At 38.7% G+C, this 25,482-nt stretch overlaps 1 protein-coding gene across 1 annotated transcript in view; it reads left to right on the forward strand.

Annotated features, from left to right (window-relative positions):
• Nucleotides 1-22,555, forward strand: part of mmp17a (matrix metallopeptidase 17a) — a 101,832-nt gene extending 79,277 nt beyond the window's left edge. The window contains exons 5-10 of the mRNA XM_055019488.1: nucleotides 2,310-2,486; nucleotides 6,109-6,211; nucleotides 8,232-8,314; nucleotides 9,966-10,118; nucleotides 10,555-10,812; nucleotides 20,984-22,555. Of these exons, the coding sequence (XP_054875463.1) occupies nucleotides 2,310-2,486; nucleotides 6,109-6,211; nucleotides 8,232-8,314; nucleotides 9,966-10,118; nucleotides 10,555-10,812; nucleotides 20,984-21,309 (1,100 nt within the window). The 3' untranslated portion in view covers nucleotides 21,310-22,555. The remainder of the gene's footprint in view (nucleotides 1-2,309; nucleotides 2,487-6,108; nucleotides 6,212-8,231; nucleotides 8,315-9,965; nucleotides 10,119-10,554; nucleotides 10,813-20,983) is intronic.
• The last annotated feature ends 2,927 nt before the right edge of the window (nucleotides 22,556-25,482 follow it).

Raw genomic sequence — 25,482 nt, forward strand, 5'->3', positions numbered from 1 at the left:
ACATGGAGGGAAAGTGCTTTAATAGCCTGCAGCCTCTTTAGGTGTCTTTCCGCACTCAGATTTTGATTGGCGGCTCAGGGACTCAGGCAGTATTGCCATAGTTATCTCACTACACCACATTCCTAACAGCACTCAAAGCTTCCTGAGCTGTCTGTCATGCCTCTTAATTTGCACCATAAGCAGATGAGCAGAAAAATACCTGAACAGGGTCAATTTAGGACTCACACTCGGAGCAGAAAGGTCATAGCGGTGACTGTCGCTGTGGATCTTTCCAAAGCCACTTAGTGAAGTCTGTCATGCCACCTTATCACCTTGTGTATGATTTATTGTGACCTCAACTCATTTGACCAATCAAACCAGACTATTGGTCTCAGGTCACCTATAAACCATGTACACATTGAAGTGCTGGTTTCATTCATGTAACTACAAGCTTCAACATGATAAACGTAAGACTGCAACTGACTTTACTGTTAATAAATCTGCCCAAAATCTAAGACAATAACAGTCCAAAACTCCAAAATATTCCTTTTATGGTGATATAAAACAAAGAGAAGCAGCAAATTCTCAACTGGAGCAGCTAGAAACCCCAAATGTTTGTAATTTTTAGTTGAAAAAGTTACAGTAGGTTGATATTATCTCAGTTTTCAGCTCTATAAAGATCAGTGTCATGTATAGAAAAAAGTAGTTTCTTCAAAGTTGCTTCTATACTTTAATGTGGCACTCAATACTGATGGTACAATATAATATTTGTAATTTCATAAAGAAGTTATTAGAAGTAGTTGGGTCAATTTTGGTAATATATCAAATTTTATGTGGAAAATAATGAATTGTATAGTCCCGCAATTATATATTGACCCGTCCAGAATGACTTGAAAATGATCCATAGCTACAGAAAATTAGTCCAGAATGACATGAAATTTGTCCTAAATGATTCGAAAATGATCCCAAAGACACAAAAATTATCCAAAATGACGAGAAATGATCCAAGCTGACATAAAACTTCTTGAAAATGACAAGAAAATTGTCCAGGTCAATACATAATTGAGGGACTTTTGAAGTCCATGGGATATATCTTGCATACATTTTTATTAGAAGTAAAAAAAAACTAATGTTTTTATCTTCATTATGATCATGTCTTTACAAATTCCATAATTATTTATTATGGAAACAATCACTTATTAATAAAAATGACTGGATATCACTAAAATGTCAATTAACCGCCAGAATTTAATAACAACCACTTTCTAATTAGCTGAACAATAATAAAATGAGCTGATTCAGAAATAGTTTGAATTGTGTTTTTATTAAGTTGAGATAATCATGACAGATATTTCTTTTTTGGCAATGTATCAAATTTTATATGGAAAACAACAAATTGTATCTGTGTCCCAGAAATAACTTTCAACTAAGTTCCCCATTACAAAAACACCTCTCAAGGAAGTGTGTTAATTCCAGATCACATGACCTGCTCCACATGATGTCATTTCCTCCTGAAGAAAAGACTGGCCAGACTCCAAGGCTTTCTGACTTATTTAATATAAAGTAGTCAACAGGTTTACTACAATATCTTTATAAAAAAAACTTTAGATTTCAGTTCTCCTCAATTGTAAATATAATATATTTTCTGTAAAAATGCCATGTCGATTGTAGGCCTGAAAACAGCAAAAATGTCAACTATGATACAAAATGTCCCGCAATTATATATTGATCCAGTTACTCTGTGCAGGTGTTTTCATGAATCTTTTTCTGCAAGGTTAGCAGAAAAAATGGGAAATAGAACAGAATTCTATGTACAACAAAATTGTAATTGAAAGCCTATTCAAGTGCAAACAGTAACATGCATCAGTCAGAGATATACAAATAAGTAAAAGAAAAATGCTTCTAAGCTAACTATAAAAAGATTATTTAACCCTCATGTTGTCCTGCTGGTCAAAATTGACCTGGTTGAAAGTTTGAAAATGTTGAAAAAAATATATTTTCACAGTGAAACTTCTGATGTCCACATTTTCAACATTTTTTGGAAATCTTTGAACATTTTTTGGTGGAAAAAAGAAATGTTAAAAATGTTTCTTAAGAACATTCACGATTTTCAGAAATTTGGGGAATTTTTTTGCTGAATTTTTGGATTTTTTTCAGACAAGGAAACAATATTTTTTGGTGCCCGTAAATGAGGACAACAGGAGCGCTGAAAAGCAGAACTATATAACACAGCGTGTGTCTATAAAATACCCTTTGGAGTTTTGCTTTTCCTTTACTGCGTATTCATTTCACTGTTACGTTTTAATTATTTTCCTCTCTGCTTCTTTCAGACTCTCATGGGATGGATCTGTTTGCGGTTGCAGTCCATGAGTTCGGTCACGCCATCGGCCTGGTCCACACCTCGGCCATCGAGTCCATCATGAGGCCCTACTACCAGGGTCCTGTGGGAGACCCTCTGAAATACGACCTGCCCTACGAAGACAAAGTCCGAGTCTGGCAGCTTTACGGTACGAAGGAACATGTGGTCGATTTACTGCGTTTGTGAACGAGTGACAAGAGGGAAAAAAGTGAATTAGTTGCCTTTTCATCACAATTTCATTATTGAATGTGACCCCGCTGCTACAACAAGCACATATACATGTAGAAATGTGTTTCCATATTTGATTAATGGGGAACAGTGACAGAGCCAGACAGTTTTTATAGTCGTGGCCAGGCTCTGACCGTTATTCTCAATGGGCTCATAAGATCCCTGAGAATTTAAATTATATAAGTACATTTCGGACACTTACGTCAAAAGTGTCCTTGTTCTGCTCAGGATGGGTGACACATCGTCCCGTGTCCATTTCTGCAGATTCTAGGTCAGCCTTGCATTGCTCAGCAGTTTGTATCTCTTGTTCCCAGAGCTCTTCAAAGTAGGTTTCATCTCTACAGTCTTTTACAGACTTTTAGTGCAAGAGTGTCAAAAAAATCCCCACCTGACATAAATCATACACACTTTAACTACTAAAAACATGCAGGGATTCTTTATTTACATATGAAAACTTCCTGCATTTCTGCAGAGTCTGGACACTTTTTGATGACAAAAATGCACAATCTTTGAATAACTTCAAATGAGTATAAGAATTTTCTAGGGAAGTCCTGATCAAGTTTTTAATTTGCTCCTGTTTGATTTGAGTCTCCACCAGAACCCAATACCATTTTCCTAAATAATACACACTTCAAGTACTGAACAGTCATGGAAAAATGATTAGACCACCTTTGTTTTCTTCAGTTTCTTGTTCATTTCAATGCCTGATACAACTAAAGGTACATTTGTTTGGACAAATATAATGATAACAACCAAAATAGCTCATAACAGTTTAATTTAAGAGCAGATATCTAGAAATTTTCCATGGATTTCTTGATAATAACCAAAATCCCTTCAGTTCTTCCATCAGTAGCTTTGGCATTGTTCTGCCAGAAACAGCTTTTAGGATTCCATGTTTTCTTTTCTGTCTGTTTTAGTCCCATGATCCACACAGGAGTTAGTCTGATTCATAACCATTGTTTCTGATGACTGCAACCATGCATCTTGGCTGCTCTCCACCAGCTTCTGACATTGTTCTGCTGTCACAGCAGCCCATTCCTGTTGCACTCATTCTAACTAACTTCCTTTATTTTTGAGCTTGTGGTTCTCCATTTTGAGTTTGATGGTTTTCCACAGGTTTTCAGTTGGATTTAGAGCTGGTGATTGAGCAGCCAAGGCATGGTTCCAATGTTCTGGTTCTCCATCCAGGCTTTAACTGACCTTGTAGTCTGGGAAGGGACATTGTCTTCTTGGAAAATCCAGTCAGCTGCAGTCTTATATACTCTGGAAATACTATTATGCTTAAGCATGTCAAATAGGACATGAAGTATTATGGAATCAGTTGCATTTAAAGTCTTGTTCATTGTATTCTTCAGGTAATGTAGCTTTAGTGGTACCAGGCATTAAAATGAACAAGAAATTGAAAAAAAACAGGAGTGGTCTAATAATTTTTTCCATGACTACAGATTAGCTGTGGTACTTGATTCTTACTGTTTAATACTGTAACAACCCAAAGATGCAGACGCATTTGTGGGAGTTTAGCAAGTAAAGGAGCGCCATGACAGAGACTTCTATGAGTTCTAGTGACATCAGTACATTAAACAAACTGTTAAATGTTAATTTAAGCAGGGATAAACTAGGACAGTTTTTCTATATTCAAGTAGATAACCTGAATGCTATTTTTGTGTCTTTTTTTCACATTTCTGTGTGACGAGCTGAAAACACAGACTCTGGTTTAGGTTTATGTTTATGTCAGTTCTGATCAGTTACAGTTCCCATGATCGGCCATGATCCTGACCTTAGGGAGGTAGGTAGGAACTTTATAGATCCCGAGAGAAATTCAAGAAAACCGTCAGCATATTAAATGTACAGAATATACAGAAATAAGAGCAGAGCACACACGGGATATTACTACTACTACTATTATATAGAGATATAAGAATATAGAGGCATAGTTATGTACAGAATGTGTATACTTTCTATAGATTTTAAAATTAGAGGTGTTTTTTATGATATTTTGCAGCATTTTTTTCAGAATATATACTAAACTTTAATGTAGGGATGTCAGATAATATCGGCCCACTGATATTATCGACCTGATAATGGCATAAAAATGCAATATTGGTCAATATTGTTATCAGTTATCATGAAAACCGATAAAATAAAGCCTGAATTTTGCTGACATTTACTGGCACGCAAATGATCACATCATCAAACTGCATCGTGAAGCGTGTAAACAAGTCGTGTGGCTGCAGTAACAAGCTTGCTGTGCCTGACTAACAATATGTCTGTGGTTTGGAATTATTTCCAAGCCCACATATTTTGATATCAGTATCGGTTCATATCAGAATTGGAATTGAGAGTTGGACGATATCAGCATATTGGTTATCGGCAAAAAAGCCAATATCAGACATCCCTACTTCAATGTTAAATGTTACTAACCTGCCTGTCCTGTCCTTTTGTTATTTATGTTGTTGTATGTAAGCTGCTGAACACATGAATTTCCCTCAGGATTAATAAAGTGTCTATCTATCTAGAAAACTATCTATCTATTTAGAAATCTATTTATCTATCTATCTATCTTACAAACTGTGTAGATGATCTTAGTCTGAGCTTTTTGGTTCTGTGTGGCTGAATGTTGGTCGTGCTGTTAAGATGCATTTATATGGGAATAAAAGCCACAGAAAAAAAAGTCTGCCAGAAAAGTACAAATTGCTGGATGTAACTTCAGTTCTATGAGTGGCTCCCTAAGAGACGTCCCTCTTGGTTGTGTGTTGTGTCCAGACTTCAGGGCCGTCCCCTGGACTCTGCCCCTGATGGGGAAGATGCTGTTTAAAAATGAAACAAAGCAGCTTTCTGACTATGAAGGGCACCATAACAACATGGAAGTAACAGCATGTGCGCCATTAGTGGAAAGCCACTGTATTTATTTATATATTTTTACAATAAGCCATTTAGCTTCTTGTTCAATCTGTGTCATTATCTAGTATATTTTATTGTTATTTACAACATTATCTCTTTATAAACATGAAATGTTTGGTACTGATAGCCCAAATGCATCATAACAGCAAACTGGTTTTAAAGACGTTCCTTCTTGATGTCTGAACTCCTCCACTGGCGGAGACTCGTGACTCTCCGCTGTAATTATGGATGTTTCTAAGTGCAGTGGTGGAAACAGCTCTGGACACTGAAGACACGATGTCCTCCTCTTGCTGTGGGCAGAGCTATTGATGTCATGAAAACACGGACGGACCTAATTGGACCTCGTTATGGCATGCGACTTCATCACACCTCGCCCTGATGTGGGAAGCGGAAGGGTGAGAAAAGAGAAGGAGAGTGACGATCACGAAGAGGAGGAATAAATGATGAAGGAATGTGACTCGAATCAAACTGAATTCCAGAATGAAGTGAACAAAGAAACAGAATTCACATAACGAGGAGAGAATGGAGGAAAGCAGCAGCAAAACAAACGACTGGGAATCGAATAAATAACTAAAAATTACCAGAATATATCAGAAAACATGTTGTATCTGACAGTAATTTGATGTTTGATGTCATTCTAGGTGTCAGAGACTCCGTGTCTCACACAAACCAACCGGTGAATCCATCCCAGACCGCTGAGCCTCCCGTTCTGTTGGACCTTCCTGAGAACAGATCCACCGTCCTGTAAGTAGAACATTAATACTGTGAAATAGATCTACTGTTGTAAAATCATGAATTGACCCTCCTGTTGTCTTCATTTATGGGCACCAAAAAATACTGTTTCCTTGTCTGAAAAAAATCCAAAAATTCAGCAGAAAATCCCCCAAATTTCTGAAAATTTGCAAAACGTTCAGGAAGAAAATTCCAATAATTCCTTAAACATTTAATTTATTTTTTTTTTAAAAAATCCCCCAAATTTGGCAAGAAAATTCTTGTAAATATTAAAAAAATGAATGGTAAAAAATGAGTAAAAATGTTCTAAAAAAAATCCTAAAAATATCTAAAATGATTACATACATATCAGTAAAACTTCTATTTTCTTTAAGATCATTCACATAAAAATCATTTTTATGTGAATGTTCTTAAGAAACATTTTAACATTTCCTTTTTTCCACTAAAAAATGTTCTAAGATTTCCCAAAAATGTTGAAAATGTGGACATCAGAAGTTTCACTGTGAAAATATATATTTATTACACATTTTCAAACTGTAAAACGGGTCAATTTTGACCCGAAGGATGACATGAGGGTTAAAGTCCACTTCAGGCTCCTAAACAATCCTTTAGTCACAATCTCTGGGACTATTTTGCCTCAATCAAATGCATCTCCAGTTTCCAGCCTTTACTGACTCCATGTATCCTATTGTCTGTTCTGCAAAATCCACTCGACTACAGCAGAAAGGAGCGTTTTGGCACCAAAATAAGCAGCCAAATCCTGACACATCTTACCAGAACGAGTGCTGCTTTTCCATTTGTTTCATGCTTTGAGCTTGTGAAGGTGAACATGCTCGTAAACCTTTATGTTGTACATTACGTTGATGTGTTTCAGGCCGAATTCCCAAACCAGACATGTGTACATGGTTATAAAATGCGTGTGTTTTGAAGTTAAGGGCAATAAAATAAACTACATACATTCATGGGCCTCACGCTGGTGGAATCTGATTCATTTATTGCACCATATTGTATCTCATTATAGAGATTTCTGATTGTATTCTAATTGCATTACTTTTTTCCTGCTTCCACTGAGATGGTGTGTAATGAATCTATGCAGGAATAACAAACATTTACATGCTTTTTTAGAGCTCAATATGCAGTCGTGAGGTACCAACAAAGCAAATTAGCCAGGAGTCAGAGAGTGAGCTTGGGAGCCTGCCCATCTAATTAAGTAATTCCCTAAAGAAAGTTGGGCAGCTATCAGCCCGTCGTTTTTGGGTTTTCTGTTTTTTTTCAGGTTATCAAGCATAATTAGACTACATTTTGTCCATTTATGCATTCTCCCTCATGTTCACGTGCTCAAACCGCTAAGCTCTAACCTTAAAGTAGCTCCCGAGGGCTCCAATAAAAAAAGATTTACACAGATCTTATCATTCTGAAGGCCTACAATTCCATTCCACAAAGCACTCACACGTACCTGGACATAGACTAAAAAGAAAGCTGAACAGACAGCGGGGGGATATCTACCCACTTTTACCCTCAGGTTCAGACTTCCACTGGCTTCTTTGTGTGAAAAAGTTAGATTAGGCCTGACAAGGGCGCTGATACTGACCACTTGGCAGCGGCGTAGTGTTGATAGAGCCCTGAATAGAGACCTTTGTTGGTGATATAAGGCCTGGCCGGCTCCCATTCTCAGCCCCGTGGAGCTAATGGTGTCATCATTGGCAGGCTGGCCACGTCAGGGCTTTAAATCACATAAAAACCTCTGGGATAAGTGCACCTGGGGATCTCACCATGGCAGCCTGATAGCTTCTTCTCCTTTGTTTAGCTTGGATGAGTGGATGACGAGAAAAGAAGAAGCAAAAATTGGATGTATGTTGATAAGGATAAGTGCAACAAAAGCTAGCGGATAGCACTCGTAACCGATGTAACTTAAGATGTGTGATGATTTAAAGATTTAAAGCGTTATAAATGTCCACTTCTACATAACAGTTTCTTGTTTCCCCTCTTCTCAAAATGTTTTCTCCTCCTCCTCCCCTCACATCTCTCCCAGGCTGGCACGAGATGCCCCAGACAGATGCACCAGTCACTTTGATGCAGTGGCCCAGATACGAGGGGAGGCCTTCTTTTTCAAAGGTACAGCGGCACAAAGCGGGGGAAAGGGAGGACGCAAAGCTGCAGAGCTGTGTGGGGGAAAAAAGAAATAACAAGAAAGTGGAGAAAGAGCAAAATTAGAGGAAGAGGAAAGATGATGGGAATGAGAGAAAGGCGGCAGCTGCAGACATCCGACTGAGCCGGTTGAGCCCTGTTGAGAGGCTTCAGTCCGAAAATTACATCAGGCTTTCATGCTGGCCCTCTGGAGGAATGACCCCCCAGCCTCCCACTGACACTGGAAACAAGAAACAGACTCACATACCTTCAGCCGGAGACGTGTCAGTAAAGCGTGCCGAACTTTAACTGACATTTCTGGAGACCTTTTGAAAAATCTTTCTAATCTATGCATCAATTTAAACATACAGGATGTTAAAGGTTTATAGATCATTGCTTTGGTGATTCTGTCTCCAGGGTGCTGCGTTAGTCACTCGTTTGAACTCATCAGGATGTAGATTTTGCTTTCTTTTCTTATCAGTCAATAACGGGGGAGTCAAATTCACTCTAGTTCACAATCAGCCCAATTTGATCTCAAATAACGAGTAAAATCACAGCATGTTAACCTATAAATAACCACAACTCTAAAGCGTTCCTTTGTTTTAATGCAAAAAAGTACATTCTGAAAATGTTCACATTTAAGGATTTATCTTTTTACAAAATGTCATGAACAACCTGAAATTTATTAAGAAAAATAAGTTCAATTTCACAAACTTTATACATCAGTTTATCATTTCCACATTACAACTTCCAGATCGCAGTGTCTGTAAAGGAACACAACATTTCGTAACAGATATCTGGAACTGAATATTGTATTTTACTTTATGATCAAAACGATAGAAGTCAGACAAAAAAAAGACAAAAAACAACATAAACAAGACAAAATATTACAAAACCGAGACACAAAGCGACAAAAAAATGGACAAATGACACAAGCGAGACAAAAAACATCAAATAAAGCGAAAAACAAAATGACAAAAATAAGACAAAAAACACAAGCGAGACAAAAAGGAAACACAAAACAACAAAACGAGAAACAAAACGACAAAAATATGAGACAAACGAAAGTCAGACAAAAAACATGGCCAAAAGCATGAGAAAATATTACAAAAACAAGGTACAAAAGAACGATGAACAATCTAGTATTTTACTTCATGATCAAAACAACTTGTCATGGTCTAGAAATTATTTTAAATTTGCAATTTTACAAATCTGTAATTTGCAGTTAATGTCTTCTCTGGAATTTTTACACTTTGAGGGCCAGATTGGACCCTCTGGAGGACCGGTTTTCGGCCCACGGCCGCATGTTGGACACCCCTGGTTTACAGCATTTGGAATCATAACTTCCTGCCACAACTTGGAAACCTTTGTCTGTCATGTCTTGGCCAATTTTTCCAAAGAATGTGAACCCTAATTTGCAGTTGACCTCACTAAGCTGAAGGTGACAGAAGTGTAGAGGAGAATTTGTGCTTTGAGAATAAGACCCAAACATTCACAGTGCATGTCACTGTTTATTCAAACATCCCAATGGTAACACGAACTATATCAATCCTGATTTACAAATGTACAGTTTACATGTAACTCGAGTTAAATACATAGCGCTGCTCTTCCTAATTCCCAACTCCTCTGTTCCTCACAGGAAAGTACTTTTGGCGACTAACGAGAGAGAAGCACCTGGTTTCTCTACGTCCAGCTCAAATCCACCGTTTCTGGAGAGGCCTCCCAAACAACCTGGACAGCGTGGATGCCGTGTACGAGAGACCTGGAGACCACAAAATAGTCTTTTTTAAAGGTACGGCATCAAAAACTGTCAGTATTTTATTATATAATCAACTCTTGAAATGAGCATTGAATCACAGAGGGGGTTAATCTGCTTTTTTGGAGTCACAGTCACAGAATTCTTGCTTTTTTTTCCTCCTGACTCTTCTTATCTCAATTTAAACGTGCTTTTTTAGTGTTTTATTGAATTCAATTGCTTTAATCAAAGAAAATCAAAATACATGATTCATTGGCTCTACGATGAGTCCAGATGAAAAAGACAGGTCATACCTATCTTAAAATGTGGCCGAGAAGTTAGAAAAATTAATCTTTTACAAACAACAAATTGTTCATTTGAACATATTTCAAGTCTGTCATCTTTTTAAATGCATCATCTCAGTTGTCTGGTGTGTTTTTCCTAAAACTTAAGATCATAAGGTAGATTTTATCCCTCTGCCTGCCTTCTTTAGGTCTAAAATATTGGGTATTTAAAGACAACATTGTGGAGGAGGGTTACCCACGTCCAATCAGTGACTTCGGTCTACCGATGGAAGGAGTGGATGCAGCCTTCGTCTGGCTTCACAACGACAAAACCTACTTCTTCAAGGACAACCACTACTGGCGCTACGACGACCACCAGAGACGAATGGACCTGGGCTACCCTAAAGACAGCACGCTGTGGAAGGGGCTGCCGCCACAGCTGGACGACGCCATGAGGTGGTCTGATGGTGAGTCCTTAAAGAGATGTGATCCCTCCAGAGCAGGGGTGTCAAACTCATCTTAGTCCACATTCAGCCCAGTTTGGTCTCAAGTGGTTGTTTGAAATCCTGTCACATAGAGAACAGCCGGTCATCCTGCTGAGGAATTTCATTTTGACCAGTTGTTCATAAGACCAACGAGCGACTATTGTGGCTGAAGCAGAGGATTACAGCGACGTTAAAGTAAAAGCTTTGTTTTGTGTCTCAGTGCAGAGCTTGTTGTGCATCAAACAATGCAACAATCATGCCTGCTTTATACAGTTACACAACTGGTAAGATTTACAGAGATGTGAAACTAGCAGAGTTGGTTTTGTAAGGCTGGACGACACATCATAGTGTACAGCCTCGTTCCTCTGGCACATTTTACGCTCTTATCATTTTTAAGTAAGTGTTCTGTTTTGTTTTTTTGTTGTTCTTTCTCTCTCTGGGCGAAAAACAAAGCTCATCCAGCAGATTGTGTTTTGCAATAAAACACAAAAGTCAGATGTAACCCAGTGATGGTGCTGATTAGATTCTATAATAATAGTAGAGAAGCTCTTTCACAGCGTTGCAACTTCCAGCATGGCTCCCTGATAACAAAGCTGCCGTGTATCGCCATTTTTTCAACATTTCTCTAAATAAATGATCAAAACTAGACCACAATCCATCATTTAGAGTAAAAAGGTGTGCAGAAACACGCCAGTGACATCTCTTGACCTCTTCTGTTTTGATTAAAAATTGATTATAAAGACTGATCAATAACATCCACTGTATAAATGAGGAGTCCACACTGTTTCTTACGCCGATTAGCCCATTTTTTTTTTTTGTCTGAGGAAAAAAGAATTGTAACACTCCACCGGAGCTTCAAACCACTGGTATTTCTGATGCCTACGGCAAAACTGTGCAACATCCTACTCAGGGGAAGTCCTCAGACAGGAATAAACAATGAGAGAAATATGAGAAGAATGGAGCAATTAGGAAAGCTGGCAGATGTGCAGGTTCAAGTCGTGCATGAAAGTTCAACCCTGTGCTATTTATCCGACCCCAGTAGTTAGTCCAGACTGAAATATCTCAACAATGGATGAAGGAGATATGAGATACTGAGCCTTCAAATTTCTGTAACATTTATTTTGAATTTTGAATTTTCCAACTATTGAAAAAATAAATAAATAAATTTTTTATTTTTATATATATATATATATATATATATATATATATATATATATATATATATATATATATATATATATATATATATATATATATGTATATATATATATATATACATAATGAAACTAAAAACTAAATATATACATATAATTTATTTTCTGTATTTTTCTGTATTTATATTTTCTATTTATATTATATTTTCTATATCCTTTTTTTAGTTTTATTTATTTATTTCGCTCATTTTGGGTCTTGTGAATAGCTATTCAAATTTAAGGTTTTTCATCGCCAATGCAGTGCATTTTGTTCTGCCAATTACTTCTCTTTCTTTTGAGTTTATTTAATTTTGGCAGTCTTTGGTTGCATCAATGTTTTGTTGTTTTTTTTTGGAATAGCTGCAGTATGCAAATTAGAGGTACATTTGCATTTGTTTGGTTTTATGTGTGCGTGTCAATGTTTTTTCTGTAACCTTTTTTTTGAGTTATTTTGCACACAGGATCTTTTCTGCATCACTCTGCTTCACATTCACAGTCAAACACATTCAGACCTTGGAGCTGGCCCAGTGTAATCTCACTGTACCAGCTGAGTGTCAAGGTCACATCGTAGCTACCGACATCTGATCACATGCATGTTAATGAGAGCTGGGAAACGGCTGCACACCATTTGTTTAAGTCACAGCAACAGCTCTTTGTTCGTTGGGCTGCGTTTGCTCTGGATGATGCTCGAGGATGGTACTCGATTTTTGAAAATACTCCCAAAAAGTTGCCGCTGAGCATCTGAGGTCAGTCTCGATGGAAACCAAGACATCCTTCTCTGTAGTACAGAGGTGTCGAACTCATTCTAGTTCAGGTTCCACATTCAAAAAACAAAACAAAAAGAGACAAAAATTTAGACAAAAAAGTAAAAAAGAGACAAAACATAGACACAAATGATAAAAGCGAGAGAAAAATCACATAAATGACACAAACGAGACCAAAAATAACAAAAGCAAGAAACAAAATGACAAAAATAAGACAAAAAACACGAGCGAGACAAAAAGGAAACACAAAACGAGAAACAAAATGACAAAACATGAAACAAACGACAAAAGTCAGAGAAAAAACAAAAACAATACAAAATATTACAAAAATGAGACACGAAGCGACAAAAATGAGAAACAAAATGACAAAAAATGAGACAAATGACACAAAACAAAACAGAAACAAAAAATTAGACAAAAAAAGGTACAAAGCGACAAAAAATGGATAAAAATAAGACAAAAAAATTACACAAATGAGAAAAAATGACAAAAAAATAGATAAACAACATAAGCGAGACAAAAAAACAGAACGACAAAAACGATACAGAAAACAACGAATAAAGCAAAACACAAAATGAAAAAAAATAAGACAAAAAACACAGGCGAGACAAAAAGGAAACAAAAACGACAAACACGAGAAAGAAAATGACAAAAACATGAGACAAACGACAAAACTCAGACAAAAAAAACAACAAAAATAGACACAATGTTATAAAAATGAGACACAAAACCACAAAAGAACAATGAGCAATCTCGTATTTTACTTTCTGATCCAAACAACTTGTCATGGTCTAGAAATGATTTTAAATTCATAGTTTTACTAATTTACAATCTGCAATTAATGTCTTCTCTGGAATTTTTACACTTTGAGGGCCGGATTGGACCCTCTGGAGGACCACTTTTGGTCCACGGGCCACATTTTGGACACCCCTGCTGTGGTGCATGTGAATACAAGGCTTCTCCTTTCTCTGTCAGGTGTTTAATGGTCTATATTCAGTCTTATGAGCTGCAGACTCAGAGGTCTCCAAGCTCTTTGATGACTGTACTCACATGCATGTGTTGGCGTGACAAGATCCCAGTCGGTTTTCACTTGGCCTCACCCCTTGCCGTTACCACCAGCAACCCTGGGAGGGTAAACTTGGAAACCTCCATGCGCAGACAGACCATGGGGCCTGGGAATTGGAGCCACATCAAAGTCTCTGTTTGTTTCACCGGCTCGGGATGAGCTAGAGACAGAAAAAGAGACGGATGCAGACATGTGGAGAGAGAATAGAGAAGAAACGGGGAGATACGGTGACACCTTGTCCTGGAAATTAAACAGAAAGGTGTGGACGGATGTGTGACAAGTGGAAGAGAAGGGGAATCCAGAGTAGACGAGATACGGGGACACCTGAGGACGACGATTTTAAAGACAATGGAAGAAAAGGAAGAGACATTGGAGAGAGCGATGATTCGACTCGGAGGACAGATAAGGAAAATCATAAAGAAACAGGGAAAGGCAGTAAACGCCCAGAGAATGGTTGCTATGGAGGGAAAAGGGGACATAAAGTCTATTAATGCAGCCATAATGATGATAATAATCGTAGCTGCTGACATCAGAGTGGTACCCAGGAATAGTTCAGCCTTTTAGTCACAGCGGAAAAAAAGGTATAAGGAGATGAAATTTCAATTTATCAAGCATGATTATTATCTTTGAGCCGTACAGGAAATTCTGAGAAACCAGTTGGCATCATAATTGGAGCAGTGTCACATTAGTGGAGTCAGAATGACTGTCTGTGTTCTCAAAGGTCAAGTGAGTCCATCTCTGGATAAAAAGGACTCAGACTGTTCTTGAGGTTTGTTGAGTGGTCTGTCAAAAGGAGGATGAACTTAAACTGAACCGAAACAGTTGACAATAGAGGTGTTTGGAGGAAACACAAGAGACCACCGAGTAAACAAGTTGAGACAGAATTTTTTGTTACTAGAATTTTTCCATTACGGAATAAGGCTAGTGATGTTATTGTTTTTGTCAACAAATCCCATGAAAAGACATAAACCAACACTAGAGTGATGCTAGCTTTAAAGGCTTAAGTAAAAAGTGCTATCTGTGGAACTAAAAACCTGATAAACCTTGTTCATTTTTGCCATTCAGCTACATATTTATGAATTATTTAAACTTCTGAATAAATTATCCAATTGCCAGCACTGCAGTTTATTTTGACTCAGTGCCGCATATGCTATATCGTATTTTACTTTGTGATCAAAACGACAAAAGTCAGACAAGAAAAGAAAAAAACTACAAAAACAACAAAAAATACAAAAATGAGACACAAAACAACAAAACCGAGAAACAAAATGGCAAAAAATGAGGCAAACGATACAAAACAAAACAAAGAGACAGAAAATTTGCCAAAAAAGTTACAAAGCGACAAAAAAGAAATGACAAAAAATGCAAAAATTGACAAAAGTGAGAAACAAAATGACAAAAAAATAGACAACACAAACCAGACAAAAAACACAAAATGCCAAAAATGATGCTCAAAACAATGAATAAAGTGAAACACAAAATGACAAAAATAAGACAAAAAACACAAGCGAGACAAAAAGGAAACAGAACGACAAGAACGAGAAACAGAAAGACAAAAACATGAGACAAACAACAAAAGCCAGACAAAAAAGCAATTACAAGACAAAATACTACAAAAATGAGACGCAAAATAATAAAAACGACAAACAAAACGACAAAAACATGGGACAAAACAAAATTTAGACAAAAAATGGCAAAAAAACAGACAAAATATTACAAAAATGAGAGACAAAGCGACAAAAGAACAATGAGCAATCTAGTATTTTACTTTATGATCAAACAACTCGTCATGGTCCAGAAATTATTTTAAATTTATAGTTTTACTAATTTACAATCTGCAGTTAATGTCTTCTCTGGAATTTTTACACTTTGAAGGCCGGATTGGACCCTCTGGAGGACCGCGTTTGACCCGCGGGCCGCATGTTGGACACCCCTGGTCTAAATGTTTGAAATGTGAAAATATATATTTGTAACTTTTTTTTTTTTAAATTGACATCATCGGTAGACCCTGGGGCTGAGAGCCACACACAGTGGAAGTGGACTAATGCATTGTTGGTTTTTGCCTTTTCCTCATTTTTAGATTAACATAAATCATTCCATATAATATTCATTATTAATAGAGCGTAAGTCCCTCAGGATCAGTTCCTGCCATTCAGTTAATCTAATCAATCTCTTAAGACGCTTATGTTTCAGCTCCTGATATCATTACACTTTATATGATAATGGAAATGGCTGCGATGTGCTATAACATTGTTCCATATTGCTTTGATAATATAAAATACTGAAGTGTATTAGAGATACAGGACCTTACTAGCTGACATAGACCCTAAACACTAATGTGCACAGAATCAAGAGCAAATTGCACATAATTACCCACCCAACTAAACTGGACCAATAATAAGTCATTATAACACTTAGAAATTAAAGCTCCTTTGAAAGTATCTTCTGCAGGACTCAAGAGAAACATCTCAACATTTTCCTTGATTTTCTCTCTTTCCGGAGTCGTTTAACCTCGCAGCTGCAACTAAATTGACACCAATTAATCTGTGGGTAGCTGACAGCTGACTGGGACTTCGTCTGATAGGTCAGATGTTTGCATGCTGGGTGCGAATAAAAAGATGTTCTTATTTATCACATTTTAAACAATGGGAATGCAATGGTCGGTCAGCGCTAACCTCTGTTAAAGTCACAACTCACATCTAAAACGCAAACAGAAAAGGTTCGTTGTCGTTAACTTTATCAGTCAGAGAATGTGGTTATTAGCCAAAGCTGTGTGATCTAAAAATGTATTCACCAACTTTTAGACAGCTGTAGGACATTTGATCTCTGAGGAGAAGAAAGAACAAGCTGAAGGAGACAAGGAGGCATTCAGCCCAATAAGCCCAATAATGGTGACAGATAGTTAAGGAGGCTGCCTTTGGGAGTGTATCTGGTAACTTTGTGAGGATTGAAAATGAATTTTGAACTCAGACAGGGAGGATGTGTTTGGAAAGGGAGGAGATTATGATCAGGCCTCACTTCTGCAAGCTGAGGTCGGGAGAGAAATTCACTCTGTCACTGCTGGTACTCACAAATATACAGTTAGGTCCATGTATATTTGGACACAAGTTTTGTTTTTTTAACCTGTTTAATGAAACATATTCCAATTCTAGTTATATAATGGACATGGACATAAAGTGCAGACTCTAAGCTTTCATTTGAGGGTATCCACATTCACATTGGATGAAGGGTTTATGAGTTTTGTTTCCTTAACGTGCCACCCTAGTTTAAAAGGGACCAAAAGTAATTGGACGATTGACTCAAAGGTCATTTCATGGGCAGATGTGGGCAATTCCTTCATTATGCCATTACCAATTAAACATATAAAAGGAATGGAGTTGATTTGAGGTGTGGTGCTTGCATCTGGAAGGTGACACAAGCCATCCTTAAGCTGTGAAAACATAAAAAACTTGTCCGCGAAATTGCTACACTATTAGGGAGATAAAGAAAGAAAGAACCGGTGAACTCAGCAAAAAGACCTGGACGTCCACGGAAGACAACAGTGGTAGATGATTGCAGAATTGTTTCCATGGTGAAGAGAAACCCCTTCACAACAGCCAACCAAGTGTAAAACACTCTCCAGGAAGTAATTGTGTCATTGTCCAAGTCTACCATAAAGAGAAGACTGCATGAGAGTAAATCCAGAGGATTCACTGCAGGGTGCAAGACACTCATAAGCCTCAAGAATAGAAAGGCTAGATTGGACTTTGCTAAAAAAAAAAGCCTGTGAAAACCAAGATCAAACCAAGATCAACCTCTACTAGAATGATGCAAGAAAAAAGTCTGAGAAGGTGTGGTCCAACTCATGATCCAAGGCATACCACATCATCTGTAAAGCATGGTGGAGGCGGTGTGATGGGTCACTGGTGTTTATTGATGGTGTGACACAGGACAGAACCAGTTGGATGAATTCTGAGGTGTTCAGAGACAAACTGTCAGCTCAAATCCAGCCAAATCTAGGCAAACTGATTGGGCGGCGTTACATAATCCAGATGGCCAACGACCCAAAACATACAGCCAAAGCAACCAAGGAGTTTATCAACCCCTTGACGCCTATCGTCGCTAATTCACAACATACCACTTTCATTCAGACTGCAGCTGAGATAGCATATCCATTCCCCCAATGCCAGCTTGTGCATGTTCAATATATAACTCGGAACCTTTTGCAAGTGCTGGTTTCTCATAGCACCAGTCAGAGTGGGACCTAATTATTACATGTTTGTTATTATTATTATATATCTGTTCTATGTGTAATAGATAAAAATCTCCACTTATTTTAGCATCAGCTGGAAAGCAAAAACATGCATTTTTTTTTTTTTTTTTTAAATTTAATTGTAAATAAATTCAGGCGTCAAGGGGTTAAAGCAAAGAAGTTGAATATTCTTGAATGGCCAAGTCAGTCACCTGATCTCAACCCAACTGAGCTGCATTTCACCTGTTAAAGACGAAACTTCAGAAAGAAACTCCTGGCAGAGCATTAAAGGAGGAAACCCAGCGTCTGGTGACGTCCATGAATCCAAGACTTCAGGCAGTCAAAGGATTTTCAACCAACTATTAGAAATTAACATTTTATTTTCTGTTCTTTAATTTATTCCATTACTTTTAAGCCCCTGAAATTAAATGGTTTTGTTTTTAAAAATGATTTAGTTCTTCACATTTTTATGCAATCTTTTTGTTCGTTGTGCACTTCGACTGCATCTGAATTCTTTCATTTAAAATCCATTGTGGTACTGTACAGAACCAAATTAGAAAAACTCTGTCTCTGTCCAAATATTTATGGACCGAACTGTAGAAGTGTGTCTATTTTAATTCCAAGAAGCTGTAGATAGAATATTCTCATCATTATGCACAGGAAATGGACTAGAAGGCACCTTGAGCTTTCACCCACGTACAAAAAAACTCTCTAGACCAGCGCAGTTGTTGCCCGATCACCTTACGTTCTACATTTTATTCCTCTTAATTATTCCTATTACCCAATATAAACGCCAAGAGTAACAAAAAACATCTATTTTAAGCCCAACAGTCATTACAGGAGAGAAGGTTTCTTGTTTAAGCGTTCCTGCCCGTGGGGCTCTTGGTTTTAGGATGACCAGAATAAATGAATATCGTTGTTTCCTCAAAGGCGAAGCTACCTGGAAGTAAATATTTAGAAGATCAGAAATTGTTCGTGACATATGCCTGGTGTTTGTTATCAAGGCCAGAGCGTGGAAGTACAAATCTAGATTAAAAAGCTGCTTCCACAAAGCATTAGTTCTTCCTCCTCTGCTCAGCTGAGAGACATACAGGCAGTACATCGCTACAAATCCATCGCTGCATTATTTATTGTACTGGGAAAGCGATACTTGAACATATTTCTCACATATTCTTTGATAAATATTCTACTCGGGGTACTAGTCTTTGACTGCGGCAAAGCAAGTAAAATTGACTGAATGCATTAATGTCTCCTTGTCTTTTTTTTTAAATTTTTCTTTTATCTCATTTTGGTGCAACACTTGGTTGAATGCAGAGTTCTCATCTATACGACAGAATATGACCCAGATTCTGTATAGATTTTTATAAGCATTTAAACACAAATACTATTAGTTCTAGTGTTGTAGAATTACAGGCCTTGGAGCTCTTCTGTCCTTGTTGAAGCCATTATAAACGAGAACATTCTTCACTTTGCTCAGGCGCTTTCACTTGTTTTCCCTTGTTTTTACTTAGTAAAGAACCACAATATTATCATGTTTTCCTCTCTGTGCTTGGTTGTCTCAGTTACCTGTTAATAGAGAAAAGGAACAGTCCCCTTCTAGCTGACAATGAACTCTTTAAGAGTTTCAGTAAACTGGTTAAAGGTTGATCAAGTAAATGTCAGTGCATTTATTATTTAGTGTCACATTTTTATCGTTTTAAATAAACATTTGCAAACAGTGCATGTGTCGCCCTCGACCTTTGGATGTTTGGATCTTTGGATGATAAACATTAAAGATATTTTTCATACTGGCACACAGCAAAGTGGCATTTTCATTAACAGCACATCATGCCAGTTCCCATTTGGTAATTTGGTGACTCTAATTAACTTATGTGCCCCGTAGTGAAAGGACAGGCACCATGGTGGGTATATCAGTAGCAATCCAGTCACACGGTGCAATTATGGTGTCAAGAGTGCCCTTAAGCCATCGCTTTGTTCTGCGCTGGCCAGCCCACACAGAGTGTTGGTACCACCTGTGGGTAGTTGTTGGAAAAAGGCTCTACATAAGCAAATAAATGTAACTAATTTATTTGATATATGGCATTATATTTGTATCGCACTGGAAAAAATATACTTCTTTTAACTCTCTAGACTTTTATCCATGGTTGTGCTCTTTCCATAGAGGTCCAGGACTTTATACTGTAGAGGAAACTGCTTGGGATTCAGAGGGTTAATGCAACAAAAGCAATAGTGCCGCTAAAGCAGGATTTGTTGACTATCATTTGTCTGTGCTTTCAGTATTTATGAGGCCTTACACTGACTAGCTAAAGAATCTAATTTAGGAATTATTTGTGGACGCTCCTACCGGTGCTCGATTATCTGCTCTCTTCCAGTGCTGGTGCTCAATCTTGCATCGCTATCGCTAGCAAAGTGACCAGCTACAACTCAACTATTCCCTACAACATGAGGACTTGTTAGTTTAATCTGTGCCATTTTAGCGATTATTAATCTTGTATTAGAAGACTAGAGGTTGTCTCCTCAGAATAACATTCATATATCACCTGTTTTCTTCATTCCACTGGTGAAAAATATAGTCTCTGGCTGGAATATATAAACCTGGGTGAATAAACACATCCTGTCTGAACTCTCTGTGGACTTACTGTGTTTTAAACCAAACCATGATTTCTCCCAAACCTCGTTGTCAGTGAACATCTTACTGATACATTTAGTAGTACTAAGCATAAACACTTTGCACCGCGGTTCACTGACTCATGAAATTAAGGCCCCCGATGTTTTATATGTTTTGTGCTTGTTGTGTATTTCAGATGAGAGCAGAGACAATTCCGCACCTTCTGTGAATAATGAGTCATACAGTCCGGTACTGTACTGTTCTCTAATCCCAAACTCTCTGTCTCTGAAGGCTCGTCCTACTTCTTCAAGGGGAAGGAGTACTGGCGAGTGCCGGGCAGCGACATGGAGGTGGAGGCGGGATTCCCTCGCCTCATCGCTAAGGACTGGCTGCTGTGCACCGAGATGCAGGCGGACTCTCCGGACACGGAGCCCAAAAACACAGAGACGAGAGTCAACGTGCACCGACACCCGGACCACGCGGAGAACGGATACGAGGTTTGCTCCTGCACCTCGGACACCGCCTCGCCTTTAGGTGTTGGCCTCTCCCCGTCTCCTCTCTGGCTGCTGCCGCCTCTCTGGACGCTGTCGCTGGCCCTCCGTTCTGAGCCGCTATGATGCTAAAGCTCGGGTCACGGCTCCAGACAAACGAACACCTGGGAAATGTTCTTATTCTACAGTTTCATATCTTTTTGGCTCTAATTTTGCTGTTATTTATTTTACGTCATCTGGTGCAGTCATTCTTACCGACACACTTTTAATGCTTTACAAAGGTTTTTATTGAACACATCTCTGCAAGGAAAGGCATTACGGAATAGAAATATATTCTGAGAGCACCAGAAGGATTTTCTTTGTCTTCATGTGCAGCAAAGCCTCACAAGCTAAATTTATTCTGAAGTGCAAAGGTGAATGATATACGCACAGCAGATGCTTTGTTGTGAGGTTGGTTCACCAAAATTGCCTCAGAATTAGTTCAGAATTAGCCAAATCCACATTTTCACACTCACCTCAAGTGACAGTGAAGTCGATGGTTGGATTCCTACCACCCCGATACAGTGGAGTTGAATGGAATTTAAAAACCCAACTGTGCCTCTTTTCAAAAATGATTTATGTGCGGATAACCCACAAAACTCATTTTTTAAAAGTAGTTCCTTCCTGCTATGAAAACAGTTTGCAACAAGGTCTGTAAATTATCCCCGAGTAGCAGGGATACTGTTTCTGAAAAGACACATTGCTGTTGAATTTAAAGTTAATTAAAAGTCATTTTTCTGCGCGGTGCGAACAACCACCACTGCTTTCCATTCATCTCCGTTGTACTGAACGTCTCAGACACTGGGGGAAATAAAACCAAAGCTATCTGCATGGTGGGATCGCAGCAGAAGTAAGAATTTTTCTGTAATTTGAGGAACTGACCTTTGAATAATCCTTCATTGCAGTCAAAGTGCTTGTGATGAGCTTGAACGTCTGCCAGACGGAGGCATGGATGAGTCGGTGGCTGCACCAATTTTCTCGCCTAAATCTCTTTTTCTCAAGTGAGGAGCTGCTGCTCATGTTCACCTCCGAGCACTCCTGAGTTTAGTTGTATCTTTGGTATTAAACTTAGGTTCCTGTTTGTTTCACATCGGGTCATAGAGTTCATAGAACCTTCTCATGACGGACAGTTCTCTGTGTCGAACCCTTAGCTCCAGCATCACGGCCCCTGGATTTATTCTTGCTGTAAAGATATATTTACCTATAGACCGATATATTTCAGTTGAACGGTTCTGCAATTATTGCATCACCAAGTGGACTGTGTATATTTTAATCTGTGTTTTCTAATGTAAAATATTTTTGTAGAAAAATTAAAAAAAAAACATTATGTGAATGACTTGCTCGGCTAATTATGGTGACACTAATTTGTATCGAGCGTATTATTTTGAGTACTCGCTCCTGTGGCTGTGTGGGCTGAGTGTGTAATTATTTAGTGTCATTGAAAGGGAGCCCGAGCTTGAAGACAGATGACGGTACATGACAGCTTGCAGACACCAACTGGGAGCTGCTCTCCGTCTTGCTGATGTTCTTAAGCGTGTTTTCTCTTGTTAATGGTCACTGCTGTTCATCAGGAATGCAGATCACGTCGTGTCAATCACGCTTCACGAAGAGGTCTGGGGATTATGCAGCACGCTTAAAGGAAGGAGTATCAGAGAATAAATGTGGCCTAATCTGAAAATATTCACCAGAGATCAAAGTTAGCAGGGTGTCAGGCTCGTCTGGGCTCGGTAGACTCAGACACACAAGTAAACACAAACTAAGTTTGAACCGATCAGCTGCAGCATTAAAACCACTGACAGAGGTGGGAATCACAGGATACTTCACGATATGATACGATCACGATACAGCGGTACTATGATAATCGATACACAGGGGGTCCTCAATTTACGACGTCATCAGCTTACGGTGTTTCGTTGTTACGTCAGAACCGGTTACATGAAACTGGTAGGCGAGAGGAGTGGACGAATACGTCGTCACGTGGTGCTATCAGACGGCTTTGTTTCCATTCTCCGGTTGTACGCCACCTTGGATTGTGCTACATTCACTAACTTTTTGTCCTTCATTATGGCTCCAAGCATAAGTCAGACTCTTCTGATGCTTGGAAGAAAAGGAAAGCCGTCTCCATGGAAGTGAAATTAGACAGAATAAAACGCTGGGAAAAGGAAGAAACACCGACCAACATGGGTCAAGTTGTAAAAACAGGTCAACATATTGTAGTGACCCTCTGTGATGAATGAGTGAGACTTTATCTGGTTCTCTGCTGGTTTATTGAACCTTCACACAGGCTACTGTGGACCATAGTCAACACCAGAATAACTAGAAAAACCCCATAACTTAGCTCCAGAATAACCGCTGTTCCCAGCTCTCTCTACTGCTGACTCTCAGCCAATCAGAGGTGAGCTAACTAAACATGGCACGTTCACTGACATTAGGTAAATCTGGAACTGAACAATAAACATTGAAACCTCAACATCAACAATATCAGTATGTTACAATATTCTGTTATCTTCTAGTAAAATGATTCATACATGCATGAAAGCCGTTGGTATTCATGACTTTATGAAGAACTGATCATATCATGATGCACGTAACGGCTTTGTTTACATTTTATCCGGAGTTCCGACTTATAGCATAAATCATCTTAGGTCACACTGTAGAAACGGAACTCCAACGTCAGTCAAGGACCATCCTGTATTGCAAGACAGTCACATAGCAATACATCACGATATCTGTAACTGAAAAACACTAAATGCCTGTAAAAAGGTTAAGTTCAGTATTTATTTATTCACTGCAATTTGGTGTCACTTTCACTAGCTTTGACACAAATTTGTGTGAACCACTTAACAAAAACTGCCTATAGTCTGGCCATAGGCCTCTTTTACAAACACACTGCAACTTACAACTAATGTCCACATGTTCCATCATTTTCAACCACACTGCCTTTGCAAATGAGCCCAGCGATGGACGATGTGATGCTAGCGGCCCTCAGGGATGAGAAGTTAAGCTTTGCTTTTAACACTGTATTGAAACATTAGCTGCACCAGCTGCTTTCTCTGCGATGAGTCCAGGATGGTGGCGTTGCAGGTGGGTTTGCATGTTCGTGGTGTTGCCTGTGTACTTTTACGAGGCAGTTCTTGCATAGTCTTGGTCGAGCTTGCTTGTTCCCTCAATGTTGGGAAACTCGAAATGGGTCCACACTTTGGACTTACATGTGGATGGGGCGTCTCTTACTTTAGCGTTTCTGTCCACCTTTTCACCTCTACAAATGCCTCTTCGGCCAGTTCATTTCCGCTCAAGTCTCCCTCATTCATGTGATTAATGCCACCATGTGGAGTCAGAGTCATTAAGTGGTGAAACTGGCAGGGTTTAGAGCCCCTTATTAACTAAAGTATCGATATCTGGCGCCATTGTATCGATACTCATATCGCACTAGGAAGGATGACGATATATCGCTGTATCGACATTTTGTCCCACCCCTACTGACAGCTGAAGGGAGCAACATCGATTATCTCGATACGATGCGATGTTGTGCTTTAAAAACGGGGATCCTGGCGTTCATGTGGATGCTGCTCTGACACGTATCACCTTCCTGAACATGACAATCCACTGCCCCAGCAGGATAACACTGACAGGGTGTGTTATCCTGCTGGAAAAACTGCTCAGGAATACCTTAAAGAACAGAGGATCTGACGCATCGATCCAGCCTCCAGACTCCCCAGGTCCCAATTTGGGTGAGTTTCCACAAGATGCATCGGAATAAATCCGATCCATCGAGGTCTCAACCCCAAACCCCCAGGACTCAAAGGCCTCAAATGACAAACACCACAGGACACATGGAGAGGTCCCCGAGATGATGAGAACAACCAGCTGGAGTTCATTTGTTCTAGAAACATTCTGAGAGGGTTCTGCAAAATGTTTTCTAAGCTCCAGAATGCTCTTCGTAGAAGCAGGATAACGGAAGACGTTCTGAAAATGTTTGGTGATGTTCGACTGTTATGTTCTTAAAGCCCTAATGCTGCACTGAGAGTGTTTTTTCCTTTACTATGATGCAACATTGTAGGAGCGTTTCAGAGACGCCATAATGCTCAAGAACGCCAGATGTTCCTCATTCACTTCTAACCCAATGGGAACATTAATGGAAATATTAAATATCCTTCAAATGTTCTTGATGTGGAGAATTAGATTAAAACTTTATAATATTACTAAAATTGTAGGCCAGGTCAGTCAACGTAGTGGGAACGTTCCCTGTTAGTTGGGGAA

The sequence above is a fragment of the Amphiprion ocellaris genome, chromosome 17 (assembly GCF_022539595.1).
Source record: "Amphiprion ocellaris isolate individual 3 ecotype Okinawa chromosome 17, ASM2253959v1, whole genome shotgun sequence".
Taxonomy (NCBI): Eukaryota; Metazoa; Chordata; class Actinopteri; family Pomacentridae; genus Amphiprion; species Amphiprion ocellaris.